Genomic DNA, 22243 nt, shown 5'->3' on the forward strand with positions numbered 1-22243 from the left:
TCTCCCCTTTTTAAATTTGTCTGTTACATTTGACATAATCACCCTTCCAGTCACCCATATTAGCAAACTTGTTATTTTCAAGTGTTGTCTCTCACTCACCACACATATTCCCCCCTCCCTCCAACCTTCAGTCCTAGATCACAAATTGCCTGTTGGATACTTCAAATCAGATGTCATGGTGACATCTTAAAATCAACATGTCTAAAACTGAATTCTCCATTTTCCTACCTAAACTATAGCTACTTCCAAAATTCCCTATTCTGTCAAAGGTATCATCATCCTTCCAGCGTCTCAGGTTCATAATTATGGCCATATCCCCAATTTTTCATTTGTCTTTATCCCACATAACTAATTAGTACCTTCACAACATCTTTCATAGCCTTATCTCTACTCACGCAGCTACCAACTTACTTCAGGCTTTCATCACCTCTCACCTAGATTATTGAAGCAGTCTCACAATTTATCTCCCTGTTTTAATTCTCTCTCACTTTAGTCTATGCTACCGATAGCTGCCAAAGTAATTTTCCATGAACTCAAACATGTCACTCTTCCAGGCAACCAACTCCAATTTATCCTTACAGTCTCATTGGACATTACTTCCCCTCCCACACTTTGATTTCCAACCAAACTGTTCTCTCTGTTCTTTGCACACCAACACTTTATCTCCATAACTTCACACTGGATATTCCCTATGCCAGGAATGCATTCCCTCCTTATTTCTGTTTCATATGCAGCTTGGGCACAATCTTCTTCAAAAACTTTTTCTGATCCTCTAACTGCTAGTGCCTTCTCTCCCAAACTACTTTAATTATTTTGTGAATAGTTTATACATACATATATGTGTATTTGTGAATTTCATATATGTATATATGCATATGTACATAGATTATATATGTATGTGTATGTATATAAATATACATATAAAGAGAAAGAGAGAGAGAGAGAGAGAGAGAGAGAGAGAGCGTGAGAGTATATGTTAAGGCACTTATTGTTTCCCCCTTAGGATGTAAATTCATTAGGATGAAAGATTATTTCGTTCTTCATGCTTGTGTACCCAGCAATTAGTCCAGTAACTGGCACAAAGAAATGACTGATTGATTGATTGAATAAGTTGCCAAGTCTTATAATTTTTTCCTCTAAAACATCTTTTGAATATATCTCCTCTCTATTCACACAGCCACAATTCTAGTTCAGGCCATCATTGCCTCTCAAATGACCTATTGCAAAAGCCTTCTAGTTAGATTAGTTAGATTCTCTGCCTCGTTTCTGCCACTCTAAACCTTCCTTCTTATGACTGCCAAAGTGATTTTCCTAAAACATAGGTGTGACCATGTCACATCTCCCCCCACTCAACTTCCAATGGATCTCTTTTACCCATATTTAGGCTCAAATATAAGCTCCTCTTTTGGGCATTTAACTTTCTTCAAAATATGCCCCCTTATCTTACCCATGTTTTAATACATCATTTCTTTCTTTGCCTTCTACAATCGAGCCGTAATTACTTATTTGATGTTCCTCATACATGATGTTCCACCTCCTATTTCCTTGTATTTATCCTGTATTATCTACAATACTCTCCCTTATACCCTTTGCCCCTAATAAACTCTGGTTTCCTTTACGATGTGGTTGAAACATTATCATCTATAGGAGGTCTTTCCCAGTCCTCCAAAATTTTACTGCCTTCACCTCCAAGCTGATCATCAAGCTACTCTACACTGGCTTCATATTTATTTATGTTTAAGTCATATCCATCATTAGAATGTAAGCTCCTTGAGAGCAGGGTTTGTTTTTGTCTTTGAATCTTTGGTGTTTTGCACAGCACCTAGAAAATACACTTAATGAATATCCATTGAATGATAGCCACCGGGGTACTGGACTAACATAAAGGAAATATAAATTTATCTAATTACTTTATTATACCAAATGGCATTATGGTACATTCAAAGCCTGTGTCGCCTAATATACCAATTGCAACACATAGTAGTAGTTGAAACCTTATCCCTCTTTCTAATACACTTTGTACTTTTAATGTTCTGCCCATGTCTAGTTCCTTGGGTATATGGGTGGTCTCCATGCTCAGGGCTGATCTCCTCTTTGTCCTGCTACAAGGTAATATTTTATTGCCATCTTGTGAATTGTTTCTTGAGGACAGATCCATTGTTAAACTTTGTAACTGTGAAATAAGACATGAAAGGCACATCGGAGCCTAATTGTGGAGGGCATTGAATGCAAAGATAAAGGTTTTAGATTTTCTTCTGTAGGCTTTGAAGAATATTTGAACACTTTTGAAACTTGGAGCTGTGTATCAGGGAGATTAATGTGGCAGTGGTGTGTAGAAATGACTAGAGAGGGGATAAGTTAGTGATAGGGTGAATTAGAGGAACTGAGAACAGGTATTGCATCATCATAATAAAGGTGGACCTATCTGCATCAGTGGAATTTCTACAACAGGGTTTCCTTACATGAATGAAATCCAGAGTCAGAAAAATGAATGATTGAATTAATACCTTCCCCATTGTATGATGGAGTCTCGGGAGATGCTGCCTATATTAGCTAACAAGAGAGAGAATCAGACAATTGAAGAGTTAGCTAACCTATTATCAGCTTCTGCTAAACATGATAAGAAAAAAGATACCAGTTCAATGCTGTCTTTTTCAGTGATACCAAGGGATATTTTGTGGTTGAATGTTATTCCCCTCTGGGATCTTTAATGCTGCTCCCATACATAGGGTCTCTTCAGGAGTGTCCCTGACACTACTTTCTTTGGGTAATCATCTGTTGCCACCAACATTTAGTTCAAATGGGGTGGGGGGAGGAGGTTGTTTCTCTATGACCTTGGTCCTAAGATTCCTAGCTTTTCTCCTGTCTCTCTATAGCAAGGTAGTTTCATCAAATATTCATTGTAGCATCCATAAAACACAATCTGAGTCCAAGGGTAATATTATATTGTAATGTAATCTTGAGGTATAAACTGGTAAATGGAAAATTTAGAAATTCAATGTCTCATTGTATTCAGTTATTTTTACCCAATTTTGAAGGGTTAGAAGTCTCTTCTAGTCTTTCCTGGTTTTCTATTTCCTTCTTCTGTGGCAGTTTCTGGGATCTGACGCTTGGGATCATTGACCATCTTAGGTAGTTTACCTTCGTTCTATGACCAGGTCCAGGATGAGGTCTTATTCAGCTATCCACATTCCTAAAGAAGCAGACCTCTTTTCTGTATCCTTTATCACTAGGCAACTTTTCTGTACCCTTTATCACTAGGCAAAAACCACACTATGCATTAACCATCTGAAACCACAATTCAGACAGGGCCCCTTATTTTCTGTTCATCGCTATTAGCTGAGTAGATTTTCCTTTGTTCTGAGTGTATAGTGATTTATTTCTCTCCCCAGCACCCAGCCTCCAATCTCAGTTGTCCTTTACTAAATTCAGTCCCATTTTCTAAAAATCCCTTTTCTTGGGTTTCTAAAAGTTTCTAATGGGGTAAAGATGGAGACATATACTTTTTTGTACATGACCAATGCATATCAGTTAGTTGGGTTGCATTTTTCTTTTTTTTTTTTCTGAGGAAGGTGGGAAGGAAATTATAATCTTCACAGGTTTATTAGAAGGAAGCACCCCTAAATTTCTCATCTCCTACATTATTTCCCACCTTCTCCTAAACCTACATTTCAGGGTCCACATTTTGGGGGTATTTTTATCTTGGATAATTTTAGCATAGAATGATAACATATTTATAATTTTAACATCATTCCTTTTTCTTTAGCTGGACTTGATATACCCTTTTTTGTTTTTTTTTTTCTCCATGTCTATCTTCTACAAAATCAACCATAGAAATTTAGAAATATACCTCACACATCATTAATTTTCTTAATTGTCATTATGTTTCTATTATACACAAATTTCTCTTGTTCCTTCTCCAATATGTTTATATTTTTAACCTATTTCACAATTATCAGATTCCATGAGTGTTCTACTGTGTAATAAAGTCAGAGCTGGACTTCGGGTCAAAAATATCTGACTTGAATTACCTATTCAGATACTTCCTAACTTTGTAATCCTGCACAAGTTATTTAATTCCCCAGACCCTTAGTTTCTCAGTCTGTAAACCAATAATAGTGACACTGATCTCAAAGATCTGTTGTTAGGATTAAATGTGATAGTGTCTATAAAGTACTTTGCAGACATGAAAGTCCTATATAACTTAGTCATTATTATTGGCACATAAAGTTGTATTTCATTTAATTCTTTTTCTCAATTCAAATCTTTAGATTTTCAAGTACTCATTGTTTCTAGAATTCTTGGATTCAGTGAACAAATTCAAAGTATCCTTAACTATACCAGTATCCTTCATGGTTTTATAAATCTTTACTGTTATACCCTCTCAAAATCTAAACTCAAGGTTTATCTTTCCTACTCTGATTGCTCTATCCCCTTTAGTCACCTGTATTGCCTATTAGTGATGTTTTTATGGTTTTGTTTTTAATTTCTTGAGACACTGTCCACAGCATTGCTCTTACTACCCTACACACAGATGTGTCCTGGTTTTATGAAACACTAGAGTTTCCTTTTGTTTCTTACACCTTTCTGTTCCCATACCAAACCATTGCTCAGAAATCCTAGACTAACCAAGGTGCTCTAAAGAATTTCAGTGTTGCTTTTCTTCTCCACGTTCAGTTACCTTTGCTTGTTTCTTCCCCATCTTAGGCAATATTCTTCCATTACTTTGCTACCCCTCTCTTTATTAATCTTTGATACCTCTTCCCCTTTATTCATTAAAGAGTTCACTTAGAAATGCACTTTTGTTTTTACTTAATTCTTTCTTTCATAAAAATATTCATCATTATCCTTATTTTAAGCTCTCATGAGAATTTTGGGCAATAGGTTTGACTAAGTGCATAAGTGTTGAAGCTACAAGTTTACACTTTACTCTTCTTAATATTGAGAGCATAAAGCGGCAGTGACATGACAAGGGAGAAGTAGAATGACATTAATGTCAGCTGTCCCTGTGGATATTGTGAAGTAGAGTAAAATGTTAACCAAGACCACAGAATTTATTTCCCTAACTTATAAGGGTAAATACAAATATGTATTATAGAGCCCAGCAAATCACAGTATAGAAATAGTAAAGTGTTCAGGCAAAAGAAATATTTATAATTTAAATAATTTATTAATAGCTATTTCATACTCTTTAAACCATCCTTTTGCTTCTTCAAATGTCTAACTACAGCCTAGCTCAAGCTATAAATTGTAAATGAACCAAAGCACAATTTACATGGATAAAAGAAAATCAGTTCTCATTGGAAATCCAATGGCTTTTTATTTTTAAAATTCTTTTTCCTAAATTATAAAATTTACATAGACATTTTTATGTTTCTATATGTATTCAAGAAAATAGTTATTTAAGAAGGAGGCAGGGTAGCATAGATGTAGAATGAGTGGTGGCTTTGAAGTAAAAAGCCCCTACCTTGCATTCCAGCTCTCTAGGTTCAATTCAGTTAACATTTATTAAATACCTATGAGGTACTAGGTGCTACAAAGATAAAGTGCAAACAGTAGCAGTTCTGGCTAGCATGTAGCACCTAGAGTCAGGAAGATCTCAGTTCAAATCGCACTTCAGACACTCCCTAGCTTTGTGACTCTGGGAAAGTCACTTAACTTCTTTGTGCCTCAGTTTCCTCATCTTTAAAATGGAGATAATAACATCTATGTTCTGAGTTTGTTGTATAGATGAAATGAGGGCTATACATATCAAGTAAATCCAATCCTTAATTTCATTAATTGTTCATATTTGCACTGCTACAATTAATATGTATACACACACATATACATACATACGCACACACTCACAAATATAGGTAGGGGTGGGTAGGGGTATGTGTGCAGGTCTCTGTGTGTATGTATACACATTTATACACAACCACCCTCACACCTATATATGTGTTTGTATGTGTGTGCAATTCATACTTGATATAACCATGAAAAGTTACTCTAATGCCTATATTTAAAATAAGTTTGTTCCTGCCCCACAATCTGAAGAAGATATTTCTAAAAGTATTTGATGCCCTTTTATATCTCAGTGGAAGCATGAATGAATTGTTCTTCATTTGTCCATCAAAGATCTCAGAGTTGGAAGAGACCTCAGAGGTCATTGATTATTCATGTCTGAACAAGAACTTCCCCTCCCAGATTTAATAAATAACTGTGCAGCCTCATCCTATACAACTCTATAATAATAATAATAACTTATAGAACAACTAAAAGTTTACAAAGTTCTTTAGAAATATCATGTCATTTCATCTTTACAAAAACCCTAGGCAGTAGTTGCTTTTATTCTTCACATTTTATAGATGAGCAAAATGACTTGCACAGGATTGCATAGCTAGGAAGTGTCTGAGGTATCATCCTGACTCAAGGTCTAGCACTCTGTCCACTGCAATGGACTTAAACTGAGAAGTCATCTATTCCAAACCCTTCATTTTATTGGTTACAAAATTGAGGCACAGTGATATAAAGTGACTTGTACATGGTTACACACAAGTAGTGTAATTACAGTAGTAATTACAGTGTTGTGATATGAACCCAAATCCACTGACTCCAGTGCAAGTGCTGTCCCTAATTGTTAGGATATTTTTCCCCAATATTGATACAAACTTTGTTTCTCTATGTCTCCCATTCATTGCTTTTAGTTCTGCCTCTAGGAGTCAGGCAGACCAATTTTGATCTCTTCCAAGTGATAACTCTTCAAACAATTGCACATGACTATTATGTCTCCCTAAGGCTAATCATCTCTGTTTTCTCTAGAAAACATCTCTAAACATCTCCATTTCCTTAAATGCAACTGAACTTAATATGTCATGAAGCTGAGGCCAATCATTAGCCTAATGATATTACTCTGAAATACTCTCTAGTTTATTGATGGCTTTTCTGTGGTCTTTGTACTCTATGACTCCCTTAATGCAACCTGAGGTCACATGAACTTTTCTTTTTTTAATGCTGCGGAAATTTTTGATAAGAACATTTGTTGGTAGCTTTGGTTGTGTATACAAATGATTCTGTGCAGACTGGTGCAGATGCCAGCCCTCTCTTTACTTGTTGCATTCTTGTCTATTTTCAGTCTATCAGCCTGGCATTGATCTGACATAATTGGAATGATTTCTCTTTCTGGCATGTTTACCAAATCAGAGACATGATCCCTTTCCTTAAGATGAAAAAAGGCTGCCTTTTAGCCACCCTTCTATTTTAGTTCATTGTGTTGATGGAGCCCTTTAACAAAATTGTAGCACATGAAAGCAGCATAGTCTCTAACTGCTAAATGTCTTACACCTTGAGACTGGTCATTATTTGAATGTATTCCAAGCATGTCTGACATAACGCTAGTAAATTTTATAAAAGCCAGATGTTTATATTCATATTCGCAAGTGATCTGGAGTGAAGAATTATGAGAAAATGACTTCAAAGGCAAATGTTAAAATGGTATTGGAGTAGGAAATAAAGTTATTTCACGTACCACTGAGAATATAAATAAATTCAAAAATAAAATTGTCAGACTGTCAGAACTGCAGTACAAAAAAGTCACTAAACAGTGCATGTCCTTTTACTCAACTATGCCAAGGTAGGTCTATACTCAAGAGAGATTAAATAAATAGGAAAAGGTCCTATAGGTACAAAATTATTTATAACAGCTCTTTTTGTAATGGCAAAAAACCCTGCATAAATTGTAGCATATGAATATGATAGAATATTATTGTCCTGTAAGAAATGAGGAAATAAATTATTTTCAAGGAGATATGGAAGGACTTATATGAACTGATATAGAGTGAAGAGAGAATAATTTATAGCATAACGTCAACATTATGAAAATGCATAATTTTGAAGGATTTATAAATAAATGAAGAATGGAATCAGTAGAACCAGGAGAACAAGTGATAAAATAACAAAAATACTGTAAAGACAACTTTGAAAATTATAAGAACTGTGATCACTGCAATGACCATCCAAGATTCCGAAGGTTCTATAATGAAACAACCTAGCTACTTCCTCACAGAGAAATGATCTATTTAGGGTACACAATTAAATTACACGCAAACACACATACACACACACGTATGTATGCATATGTGTATTTATGCATTATATGTGTACATATGTATTCCTGGATACTGGAGTGGTTTGCCATTTCCTTTTCCAGCTCATTTTATAGATGAGGAACTGAGTTAAATGGCATTAAGTGACTTGCCTAGGGTCACACAGCTAAGCAGCTAAGGCCAGATTTGAACTCTGAAAAATGTGTCTTCCTGACTCCAGGCCCAGTACTCTATTCACTGTGCTACCTAGCTGCCCTAAAAATAATTAATTAACATAAATCAACTTTCTCTCCCTCTCTTCCTTAAATCATTGAAAAAAAGTTTATAACAAAGTTACAGAGTAATGCAAAATGAATTCTCTCACTGGCTATATATGAAGGGTAGAGTCACCAAATTAAGTTAATCTTAGTTGAAGATACCCAATGGCATCAGCCTATGTCAGCTCAGAACTCCTGTGCTCAAGAGATCAACCAGCCTCAGCCTCTCTGATAAGTTTGGCTTGCATGCATGCACCACCACATGTGACAGTGGAGATTTTTGAAGAATATCTGCAAGATTATACAGATCAGGAGCTTCTCTGTCATCTGTATGAAATGGTTGGTTCTCAAAATATTGAGGAACAAATATTTTCATTTATTTAAAAAAAGCATCTTAAGTAGATGAGCTGCAGTAGGCTAACTTGTTTGGGTGTCCACACTAAGATTCCCCAGGCAGTGTTGAGATGATCCTGATATGAAACAGAACAAGTCAAAGATCCCAAGTGGATCAGAGTGGGTCAAGCCTATAATCAACCCTTTTACTTCCAGCCTGGGTGAGATTGGGAGACCAAGTCTTCACAATAAATAAAGTTTCTTTGTCAAAAATGTAAGAATAAGGATCATTTTGTGATTATTCTATTCCTCAGACAAGAGGTTTGTAACACTGCTGGACCTACACTAGACCCAGTTCCTTCCAATTTGTCAAGAACTGCTTAACCTTTTGTTCCATGAGTACCCACCATTAGCACTTCCCCTCTGTGGCTCCCCGCTAAGATGAAATATGAATAAGACTGTGGCTAAAGAAATGACATTGCTTTGTTTTAAACAAGTACTCCTCAAAACTGTCCACATTTCAATAATTCTGGCAAAGTATTCGCTCACATTAACTTTAGAAATATATTGATGGAATTCCTTCAAATTGTAAATACATAATTGTTTCTTAAAGTAAAAACTATAGTCATTAGCATATTGATATTTTTGGCCTGCTATGTGTCTTAGAGGTCATCTGGTCTAACCCACTCTTTATAAAGATGAGTGAACTAAAAATGCTAAATGAACTAAATTGATAGTGCAAGGTTAAATAAAATTTTACCTAGAGATAGGTTTTTCATATGATTGTTTACTGGAGGAAAGCAAGGATTGCCAGCTTAGAGTAAAATGAAAAGATGACATCTCATGAGTTTCACCAGAAAGTATAATCCATATTTCTTGACCTTGGTGTTAACCAAAAGATTTAGTGCATCATACCACACTTGTTTCCTTGAAGGATGTTTTTTTTAAATAGTAATGTTTACTTGGTAAAATGAAATAAATAATCCAATCTGAGGTCAATGTCCTTTTGGCATGTTTATTTTATTTATCTATTGGTTTGGTTATTATGTCTTCCATACTTCTTTATCGGGATTCAAGAAGGTAATGATACATTTTTCATGTCTATTTCAATTTTTGAAGTATTTTTATATTAATGTAACTTTAAGAAAAAAATGAAAATTTTCAGATATTTTTTCAATCTTTGCCGCTTCCTTTTACTATTGTGATGTTAAAATCATATTTGTTTTGCTATATCCTACCACCTGGAACTAAATGGAACATGAAACCATAAAGATTGTTAACAGAAACCATATGGACTTTAAAGTTAGATGTTTATTCAGATGAACTGAGTAATCAACCTAAAAACAGTACCAAAAAGATAAAGTTCTCTAAGAAAAAATGTAACATTTATTCCAACTGGCTTTTAAGATAGATTTTTCATGACAAGAGGTCTTTCTGAAATAAAGCTCAATCAATGTATGCTTATTTCAGTCATCATTAAATAAACTTGTTTATTGGTCCAGTGTTTAATGTGAATCTAACAGATAATGAAAGTAGTGACCCTGTCAGTAGGGTTCCTTTTCAAAATCCTGTTAGATTTCACTATCACAATAGAAAATAAGTATTATAACAGATTACATCACCAAACATTTATTGAACAACTTCCAATGTATAACTCTATACTTGGATATGACAGAGTAATATGACATTATGGAACTTCTGCCCTAAGAAGATTGCAGTATAGTTGAGAATATGTAAACATTTAGGAGCATATGTAGAGCAATTGACAAATGAAAGTTAATTAAGTGCAAGAGAATATATGTGCTAAAGGAACACAGAGATAGTATTGAACAAAGTTGGATGGGGTTAATTATGAATTACAGCACAAAAGAGCGGAGCTTTGAAGAAGATGACAAAATGTGAGGTACAGAAGTTACTCTTTGAAGTGTGTCTCATTTGCCCTTATTAAAAAAAACAGTCTTCTATTTAAAATATTTGTTTCATTTTTTTTAAAGAACACCAAAGCTTTTCAGCCTTGTGAATGAAAGCTTAATCTAACCCTGTCAGGGCACAAAAGGAATCTTCTAATTGTTGTTGTATTTGTTTATATATATACATATATATATCCACTTGGAAAATTAAACGTATAAATCACAATTATTGTAACTTAATTTCATAAAAAAAGTTCTGTGCTACAAATATTTAACTGGAAATTTGCTTCTTCTTTTATTCCTTACAATGTGCATAGCTGCTTAAATCTTTTTTCATGGAGTGTCACATCTAATGTGTGTCTTATGAGTTTTTCTGATTTAAAAGAAATTGTTTAATGAAAGCTTATTGGATATTTTTCAGACCCTTGGTTTCTCCTATTATGAGAAGAAAGCCTATTGGTAGAAATCTTTTGTAGAAATGTTCTGTCAGTTTAAAAGGAAATGCAGAATTTTTTCTCTCCCATCATTGAACAGAAATACTGGGCTTCAGCTAGAGGAATGTACCCCTAGAGAACATGGAAACAAAACAAAACAGGTAGAATGACAGGAATTTCCTAGAGGAACTGTAACTCACATTTGTTCACACATCATTCCCCTCCTGCTGACACCCTGGAAAATATACAGACTAAGGCTGTACGAATATTTTCTGAAGCCAAATACAGCATAGGGAGCCTGGAGCTCTGTGTGCCTAGAAAAAACTCAACAGCCAGACTGCGGAGAAAGCGTGGGGTGCTTTCCTTGGAAAGAATAGATGATGCCATGATTTACCAAGGGAGAACAAGAAAGAGTATGCTGATACATGCTAGAGTGCCTCTGCTTGAAAATTGGTGACAACTAGCTGAGAGAAGCTGATAAAAGATTTATTCTGTAAAAGCAGCGTGGAAGGGATTGAAACTATATACTCTTCCCTAATGAAGAATGTGATAAAAGGAAAGCATACTGTAAATCACAAAGATACAGGCTGGCAGATCAAATCTTCTTTTCTTAAAAAAATAATAAAAACTTCTCTCGTTGAATACCAGAGAGGGGTAACTAGAATATAATATAAACCCTTAAACATATTTCTAGATTTTCTGTCCCACTGAGTATGGCATGGACATGATCCTGTAACTTTGGGGTGAAGTTAAGTTTTCTTATAAAATATTTATAGTAAGGGTAGAATTGTCCTTGTGTCATGGCCATGCCACACATAGTTAAATATGATAAATTAAATTCCATGGTCTGCCAGTGTGATATTTAGATGTGACATTGTATTTTCTCAAAGGTAATATCATTCCATAACTTATTTTTATTTATCAGCCATTTTGTCTTCAAAAGAATGAGATCCTACATTATAAGTGCAGGGAGGCAAAAGCTGTTCCTAACCCTTAGGCTAAATTTGTCATATAGTTATGTAGTAACTGTCATTACAGGCCTAGTTCCTATTTGAATCAATATAATCATGATCTGTATCATAGCCTGGATGAACTTCATCTTGGCAGATGTCATTGCTGAGACACATCAGTGGTCTTTGAAAGATCATGGAGACTGAAGAAAGTACAACTGGCCTGGAGAAAGGAAAATGTTTATGTGTTTAAAACATAAATAAATAAAACAGGAGAACAGAATCTGTAACTTTTAAGTCAATGAGTTTAAATTTGATTGCTAGAGAAATTGAGAAACGATCATTAAATAGATGGTTGGTGAATATCTGGAAAAGAGAGCAATGAATACATAGAGCTAGCAAGTCTTCAACAAGAATAGGCAATGCCATACTGAACTTGTTTTCTTTTCTGACAGGGTTATCAAATAGGTGAATTGGGAGAATGTTATAGACACCCGGTAATTTAATAAATTTTAGCAAAATATTTGTTAACATATCTCATACTATCATTGTGTACAATATTGAGATATGTGGCTTGGATATAATGCAATTAAATGGATTCAGCATAGGTTAAGTGGTCAAACAGAAAGAGTAACCATTCATGCTTCAATGTCAAGTTGACATGTCTCCGATGGACTGTCACAGGGAACAGTGCTTGGCCTCATGCTATTTTACTTCTTTGTCAGTGATTTGGATAGTGGGATAGATGGAATGTTCATCAAATATGTATAAGGCAAGAAGCTTTTAAGGTTAGCTAAAAAACTATATGACAGTCAGGACAGTCAGGCTAAATCATTGGTCTAATAATATGAAATTTGATAGGAATAAATGTAAGTTTTTATGCTTGCATTAAAAATCAACTAAAGAAATATAGAGTGGGTAAGATATGGGTAGAAAACAGTATGCATGATGTCTGGGTTTTTTGGTATAGTAAAAGCTGAACATGACAGCACTGTGGTGGGGCAGCCAAAAACAATCGAACAATCTAATGTCCTTTTGGGCTACATTAAGAAAGGAATAGTTTCCAGATACAGGGAAGTATATTCAGCCCTTACTAGATCATATATTGAGTTATGGAGCTCAATTCTTGGTGCCAAAGTTTAGGAAGCTCATTAAGAAGACGAAGAGAATAGTGAAGGACTTTGAGTCCGTGTCGTATGAAGACCAAATCAAGGAATTAGGCATGCTTAGCTTGAATTATAAAAAGATACAATAATAGCATTCAATTGTTTGAGACTCTGTCACGTTGAAAGAGCAACTAGATTTCTTCTGTTTGACCCCACAAGAGAAAAGCCAGGAACAGTGGGTGGAAGTAGTAAAGAAATATTAGGCTTGACATCAGTAAAAATGTCCTAATGATTAATGCTTTCCAAAATGATAATGGGCTGCCTCAGGTGATGATAGATTTCTCTTTCTCGTCATTCTTCTAGAAGAGAGATAGTGGCAGTTCCTTCTATGTATACCTTGAACTAAATGACCCCTAAATCTCCATCTAACTCTCAAGTCTTATGATTTTCTGAATAATATTTGGAATTTGTGTAGCATTTTCAAGTTTGCAAATAGGTTTGCTACATATTGGTATTCTTATTCTTATTTTATTGGTGAGGAAACTGAGGATCAAATTTGTAACTTACACTTATGATAACATGGCTAACATATTCTGAATCATCATGTCTTCATCTTTTTCTCAGGAATGCTGTGAGAGAATCTCTTAGATGCCTTGCTAAAATCTATGTGGAAGATGTCTACTGTATTTCCTTGATCTGAAAATTTAAAATTCTCATCTACAGATATAACAGAAGCAAAAGAAAAGTTAAATAGCTCTTTCCTCTCTCTGTTATTAGTGATCATCTATCCCACTAAATCCAACCTTTCCTTACCAGCCTTACCTACTTGCTTTTACACTTGATACCCTAATTTCACCAGATCATAATACATCTTTTGAATTCTGTCATATGCCCTTGTTTCCTTTGTCCATATATGTCTTTTAAATTTTTAATTTAATCACTTAGACAACTATTTTACCTGTTCCTTCTAATTTTTCCCCATTTCTCTTATTCTCAAAACATTCCCATTCCACCTGATCTGACTTTCCCTATTCAATTTGAGTTCATGAGATCCAACTTATACAAGCTTTAAATCCTTTGAAATCTGGTGTCTAAAAATCTGTATGTCCAAATGTTTCCAGCTTTCCTCTTCTTCTCTTTTAGAAATTCTTACTTCTAGTTATCACTTTCCTCTATGGTTTCAATAATTTATTTTCCAATATCCAATTTCTCTTTGTTGGCAAGAATCAAATCCCAGTTATAATTTCTCGTTGTTTGTTCCTTTTGAGAGATGAATTAAGACAAGATTAAAACTATTATCACCTATTCTCTTTTTGCAGAGGTTCCCAGGAGTTATGTGGATAGTTTGAATCCTCTGTATCTATATTATGCCACCATGCCAGACATGTGAACACTTTGAAAAACATATATTACTTTTTTCTGTCCATATAGTCTATAATTGTCTCTATAGGCAAAACATTATACCATGATTTCTCTCTCTGGTTCCTGTGTTCTGTCACATGAGCATATCTTCTTAGTTTAGGCTACTGTAGCCCTCCTTTGCTCCATCCTGTTTTGAATACATATCATATTCCAGGCATGGGTCTCATCCTAACAAGTCTCAGTGAGTCAGTGAATTCAGATTAATCTTCTTTCATTAGCCCATCCTGCTTGCTAGACATATTTTATAATTTTGTATTTAAAAATTAGGCCATAGGTTATTTATATATACTTATATAATTTATTTTTAAATTTTATTTATCTTTCATTTTTGCTCTATTTTATGCACTTTCAACTCTACAGAATTGTTGTTAGTAAAAAGTTTTATAAATTTTAAAATCCTCTACAAATGTGAGTTGATATCCTCATAATTATTTAGAAAACTAGGGAACCTGGATAAAGTGAAAGTCCTCATAACTCCCTGGCAGTATTCACTGAAAATTTGAAATGCTTATTGTCCCATACACTGATATGCTATTTTTAATCAAAATCACTGATACAAAATTCAGTTTCTTAAAAGTTTTAATTATTTTAATATTTAAATATTTTAAAGTTGTTGCTCATTTGCTACATTAAGATGCTAGAAGCCCAACCCTTTTTTTCTTTTACAGATAAAGAACTTAGGCCCAGAGAGTTTGAGTGAATTGTTCAGTATCAGAACAGCAGAACTGACATTTGAACTCAGGTCCTCTGACTCAAAATCACATCAATTTTCATTGTGTGACACTTACTTTTAGTAAAACTTACTCTAATGAATAAAAAGGAATTATCTACAGTGATTTGATTAGATATGTGAATATGCAAAAAAAAATCCTCACCAGATCCTGGCATAGTGCAAACTTGTGGCTTTTAAACTCTTAGTTATCTTACTCCATGTTACCCTCGCTAAGTAATATAACCTCTCTGAAACTCAGTTTCCATATCTGTAAAATGAAAGGGTTAAGTTCTGAGTTCTTTTTCTCATACAAATATATCATCCTAAATTGACAGCAGAGACTACCAGACAGAGGGTCAGCACTGGATTCAAACCTGGATTCAAGTACTAAATATAACACATATAGTTTAGGGAACTTGGAGGATTTATTAACTCTCATGGATTGCAGGGAATTCTATAAGACCATACATTTGATACAAATTGCTGATCAGTATCAAAGAGAGGAAATCACTGTATCCAGAGTACCCAATACATATGAAATAAAAGATCCTAACAAAAAAAATGATTCATCCTAAAGGTGACTTATTCAGGGATTCCCAGAAATGAAATGTTTTACATCATAGTCATTTTTGAAAAAAAAATTATACAAGTTACATATATAAAATAATTATGATTTCTGAAATTAATGTTTGTATTTTACACAGGTAACAAATACTGGGTGTTCAAGGATACCACTCTTCAACCGGGTTATCCACATGACTTAATAACACTTGGAAATGGAATTCCCCCTCATGGCATTGATTCTGCCATTTGGTGGGAAGATGTGGGAAAGACCTACTTCTTCAAGGGCGATAGGTAGGTATATATTTCACATAATTTATTCCATCTCTCCCTTTAAGTAATATATGAATCACCTTGAAGAAATCTTTTCTTTTATTTACTTGTATAATTGTAGCACCACAAACTTACTCATTACTAGGAACCTGCTTATGCTTATGTAAACAAAAAAAGACATCTATGATTTGAGAGACATATTTTCATCCAATCATATTTCAAAATGATTTTCTTAAGAGCAGACCACTGAGAAAATATTAAGACTATCAAGTAAATACCATTTTATTATAGCTTTCATTTCAGTTATATCTACTTACTCCCTTAAGGTAAAAAATGAGTATGTTTAATCTATATATTGGTTTCTCATTGAAATGGCATTTCCTTAATAAAATCTTTTATTGATATATTTTTTTGTATTTTTGCCCTCAGTTTTTTATAACTGCATATGTTTCTTAGGAAGACTTTCATAATTTCAGAAAAAAAGTCATGAGCTCTTTATCTATACAGTGCTATCTATTTAAGTTTTCAGCAGGCAGGTATAGCCAGCCTAAACATTGTTGTACAAAGTTCTTTTAGCTTGTAATATGATTTTTCTTTAGTGTTACATTCTTTTACATAACTTGCCATTTGCTTTTCCCCTTTATCTTATTTCTGACCTCATGTTTATGAAGAACAAAAGTATTCATTGGACATTACAAATTTGAGTGTGTCACTTCCCTTCTCTCTGGGCCCTAGTATCATCTCTAAAATGAAGGATTTGGACTAAATGACTTCTAAGATCCTTTCCAAGCTAAATTTGAGATTTTTTCCATCCTACTTAGAGTAAGTGAAAGTCATGATAGTCACAATAGCCTGACAGATAGGAAACTAGCTTCCTTGTTCTGTTCACTTCTTGAGAAAATCACTTTCTCTGCACCTCTATTGCCTTTTCTGTATAATGAGAGACATGGTGAACTCTAAGGTCCCAATCAGTTCTAACTTTAAAAAAAGTCTGTGAACTTAATATACATACCGTGTCACAAACAACAAAATGCCTAGGCTAAGAGTGATGATAAATTACTTTTAGGCAGAGAATAACATTTGATATTAAAAACCAAGCGTTAAATTATTACAAATGTTCTTCTTAATTAATTTTTGCTTGATAGGCCTAGTAAACCATGTTTCCATCATGTGAGTGAAATAAAGTAATTTGGACTTAAATCCTTATGGACAGACCCAGGATCAGTTTTACCTTCATGTAAGATAACAGGACTTCCTTGTGAAAATAATTCATTGAATCAAAATTATTACATGAGGAAAATCAAATAACTAAATAATATTCCTTGATGCTTGAAACAGAAAGTATTTCAATTGCAATTGATTGAAAATAGTCAGTCTCTACCGGGAACAAAAAAAAATCTTATAATTTGTCTCCTGCAGTTCAGAAAGTTTATTTCAAAATTTATTCTTAGTTACTTGTTTTGTACTTTCATACTCCTAAGAAAATAGGTAGGAATCCAACTTTACTCAACAGTGGCAAAAACTTAAGAGATATTAAATCATAGTCTTCAAGTCAAGACCTTCATAAAAATGTACTTAGCAAAGCATTAAAATGAAAGAACCATCCAAAGAAACTTCTATTGATGGGGAAGTTGCTACTTAAAGCCATAAGACACATAATGATGCTCAGCAGGATATAAGTGCAATACAGTATGGAAGCAAAAGAATGAGGAACATGAGCCTTGCCGAGATAATTGAGCTATAACAAGATATTGACCACCAGTGGGAGTAAATCCATATCCCACTAAGCTTCTCAGGACATATTATTTATAATGTTTTTTTTTTCCCTTAATGGATTTTTAGACTTTAATTCCCCTGCTGATTTTAATTGCATAACTGTGCCCATTCAGGACTAGGTGCAGTATTATGTTAGATCTTTGCTGGAAGGAGGGGGTAAATGAAAAAGATTTGAGTAACCTCTGAGGGGACAATATGAGCACCTAGGGAGAAAGGGACCATATCTGTGTGAATTACTTAGCATACACATCAGAATTTTAAATGAAACCTTTTAAATAGTCATTAAAATTATCATTTGGATACAAAGGAGGAATGACTATCCACATATGCAAAAATGTCATGATTTTCTCATTTTTTATTTTTCTGAAACTCATGGATTCAGTGTATAAGTTTAAGTGTAGCATATTTTTATTTAGCAAAAATCAATGCACAGTGTACACCTGGACTAATTCTAAATTCAGAAACTAGGAGCAGAAAGTAGACATTTAGATTATTTCTTATTTATATAGCCACATGTTTGTGTTTCTTCAGCTGGTACTATTGAGCTCAGATCTTGAATCAATAATCAGAGATTCTGTATGATTTTTTAAAAACATCTCAGCTAAGTAGTATAACTTTTGATGACATTTGTCTTTTGAAATTCTGTTTACATCTGTTTGACTTTATTTGCTATTAAGAAAACTTAAAAACAGAATTTAAAAAATGAAACAATATGACAAATGAGAATTTTAAAAAAATCATGTGGATTTTCCTATCAGAATGATAGAGATTTCCCAGAGTCTTTGTAGCTAGTCATTCTATTCATGTCAGTATTCAAACCTAGATCATTAGATTCAAAATCCAGAGAACTTCCAGTTGTACTACAGTGCCTTTCATTAATCAATACTTCTTGCACCTGGTAAGTCATTCAGTTCCAAATCCAATTGTAACATCATCATTATTACTATTATTATTATCACATCTTTAATTTTTTTTTTAAATTTAAATTTATTTATTTAACATATTTGGTTTTCAGCATTGATTTTCACAACAGATTGAATTACAAATTTTCTCCCCATTACTACCCTCCCCCCCACTCCAAGATGGCTTATATTCTGGTTGCCCTGTTCCCCAGTCAGCTCTCCCCTCTATCACTCCCCTCCCCTCTCATCCCCTTTTCCCTTCCTTTCTTGTAGGGCAAGATAAATTTCTACGCCCCATTGCCTGTGTATCTTATTTTTTAGTTGCATGCAATAACTTTTTTTTGAACATCTGATTTTAAAACTTTGAGTTCCAAATTCTCTCCCCTCTTCCCTTCCCACCCACCCTCCCTAAGAAGTCGAGCAATTCAACCTAGGCCACACATGTATCATTATGTATAACCCTTCCACAATACTCATGTTGTGAAAGGCTAACTACATTTTGCTCCTTTTCAACCCATCCCGCTTTATTGAATTTTCTCCCTTGACCCTGTCCCCTTTCCAAAGTGTTTGTTTTGATTACCTCCACCCCCATCTGCCCTCCCCTCCATCATCCCCCCCCTTTTATTTTTTTTTCATCTTCCTCCCTCTTCTTTCCTGTGGGGTAAGATACCCAACTGAGTATGTATGGTATTCCCTCCTCAGGCCAAATCTGATGAGAGCAAGGTTCACTCATTCCCCCCTCACCTGCCCTCTCCCCTCCTCCCACAGAACTGCTTCCTCTTGCCACCTTTATGCGAGATAATGCACCCCATTCTATCTCTCCCTATCTCCCTCTCTCAGTATGTTGCTCTCTCATCCCTTAATTTCATTTTATTTCTTTTACATATCTTCCCTTCATCTTCAACTCACCCTGTGTCTGCTCTCTCTCTTTTACATATATATACATATATATATATATGTATATATAAAACACACACATACATATATATACACATACATACATATACATACATATACACATAGATATATACATACATACACATTCACTTATATATATACATAAACATATACATATATATATATGTATATATATATATGCATATTCCCTTCAGCTACCCTAATACTGAGGTCTCATGAATCATACACATCATCTTTCATGTAGGAATGTAAACAAAACAGTTCAACTTTAGTAAGTCCCTTGCAATTTCTGTTTCTTGATTACCTTTTCATGCTTCTCTTGATTCTTGTGTTTGAAAGTCAAATTTTCTATTCAGTTCTGGTCTTTTCACTGAGAAAGCTTGAAAGTCCTCTGTTTTATTGAAAATCCATATTTTGCCTTGGAACATGATACTCAGTTTTGCTGGGTAGGTGATTCTAGGTTTTAATCCTAGCTCCATTGACCTTCGGAATATCGCATTCCAAGCCCTTCGATCTCTTAATGTAGAAGCTGCCAGATCTTGGGTTATTCTGATTGGGTTTCCACAATACTCAAATTGTTTCTTTCTGGCTGCTTGCAGTATTTTCTTCTTGATCTGGGAGCTCTGGAATTTGGCAACAATATTCCTAGGAGATATCCTTTTGGGATCTATTTGAGGAGGCGATCGATGGATTCTTTCAATTTCTATTTTGCCCTGTGGCTCTAGAATATCAGGGCAGTTCTCCTTGATAATTTCTTGAAAGATGGTATCTAGGCTCTTTTTTTGATCATGGCTTTCAGGTAGTCCAATAATTTTTAAATTATCTCTCCTGGATCTATTTTCCAGGTCAGTGGTTTTTCCAAGGAGATATTTCACATTGTCTTCCATTTTTTTCATTCCTTTGGTTCTGTTTGATAATATCCTGATTTCTCATAACGTCACTAGCTTCCACTTGCTCCAACCTAATTTTTAAAGTAGTATTTTCTTCAGTGGTCTTTTGGACCTCCTTTTCCATTTGGCTAATTCTGCCTTTCAAGACATTCTTCTCCTCATTGGCTTTTTGGAGCTCTTTTGCCATTTGAGTTAGTCTGTTTTTTAAGGTGTTGTTTTCTTCAGTGTATTTTTCAGTATTTTTTTGGGTCTCCTTTAGGAAGTCATTGACTTGTTTTTCATGGTTTTCTCGCATCCTTCTCATTTCTCTTCCCAATTTTTCCTCTACTTCTCTAACTTGCTTTTCCAAATCCTTTTTGAATTCTTCCATGGCCTGGGGCCAGTTCATGTTTTTCTTGGAGGCTTTTGTTGTAGGCTCTATGACTTTGTTGTCTTCTTTAGGCTGTATGTTTTGGTCTTCTTTGTCACCAAAGAAAGAATCCAAAGTCTGATACTGAATCTGGGCGCGTTTTCGCTGCCTGGCCGTATTCCCAACCAACTAACTTGACCCTTGAGTTTTTCAGTGGGGTATGACTGCTTGTAGACTAACGAGTTCTATGTTCCACGTTTGGGGGGGAGGTGCCAGCTCTGTCAGACCCGCACTGCTCCTTCCCCAAGAACCCCCAACCAGAACTGGGCTTAGATCTTCGGCAGGCTGTGCACCCCTGCTCTGATCCGCCACTTAATTCCTCCCACCAGGTGGGCCTGGAGCCGGAAGTAACAACAGCTGTAGCTGCCCCACCTCCGCTGCCCCCGGGGCTGGAAGCTGAACCGTGAACTCCTTCCACTCCCGCAGCTTTTCCCACTAACCTTCTCCGCAGTCTTTGGTGTTTGTGGGTTGAGGGGTCTGGTAACTGCCGCAGCTCACTGATTCAGGGCGCTAGGGCCCCCTCCGCCCGGTTTCTGGTCTGGATGGTCCATGCCGCTCAGGCTGGGCTCTGCTCCACTCCGTTCCCAGCTCCCAGCTCCCAGCTCCGTGTGGAATAGACCTCACCCAGAGACCATCCAGGCTGTCCTGGGCTGGAGCCCTGCTTCCCTCTGCTGTTCTGTGGGTTCTGCCATTCTAGAATTGGTTCAGAGCCATTTTTTATAGTTTTTTGGAGGGACTCGGTAACAGAGGTCACTCTAGTCCCTGCTTACCAGCCGCCATCTTGTCTCCGCCCCCCCACATCTTTAATTTTTAAAACAAAGATAACTAGAGTCTTTCTGATGCTTTGTAGAATTCTATATAAACTCTATTTACTATATTCCATTTTCTAATCCCAGTCTAGTATCTCATCAAAATGGAAATGAGTCTGCTGTCACTGCCTGTTCTTTGGGGTTGCCATCCTTTTTCTAGATGTTGATTTACCCATGAGTAATAAGAAATGCAATAATATAGTCAATAGTCAAAGGTAACATCATTCACCTGTATTGTGCAAATTCTATTCTGCCTCTTTTTAAAAAAAATTACTTCAGCATTTATTACTCTCTATTCCTGTCACACCCCTCTTGTTCCTTGTGGTCTGAGATCTCCAAAATTGGCTTACCTATTGCTTGTGCCATTTTCATTACTCTAGAAGGAAGCTTATTCTGAGGCTAGGAATTGAAATCATCATGGTCAGTTAAACAATCCCTTATGATACCATTCCTTACTTTGAGTTTCATTTTCTTATTTGTCATTTTTATTCTTC

At 35.2% G+C, this 22243-nt stretch overlaps 1 protein-coding gene across 1 annotated transcript in view; it reads left to right on the plus strand.

Moving 5' to 3' along the window:
* Positions 1–22243, plus strand: part of MMP16 (matrix metallopeptidase 16) — a 208786-nt gene that overhangs the window by 173432 nt on the left and 13111 nt on the right. Inside the window, exon 8 of the mRNA XM_036742422.1 lies at positions 15916–16066. Coding sequence (XP_036598317.1) covers positions 15916–16066 — 151 coding nt within the window. The remainder of the gene's footprint in view (positions 1–15915; positions 16067–22243) is intronic.

The sequence above is a fragment of the Trichosurus vulpecula genome, chromosome 1, assembly GCF_011100635.1.
Source record: "Trichosurus vulpecula isolate mTriVul1 chromosome 1, mTriVul1.pri, whole genome shotgun sequence".
Taxonomy (NCBI): Eukaryota; Metazoa; Chordata; class Mammalia; order Diprotodontia; family Phalangeridae; genus Trichosurus; species Trichosurus vulpecula.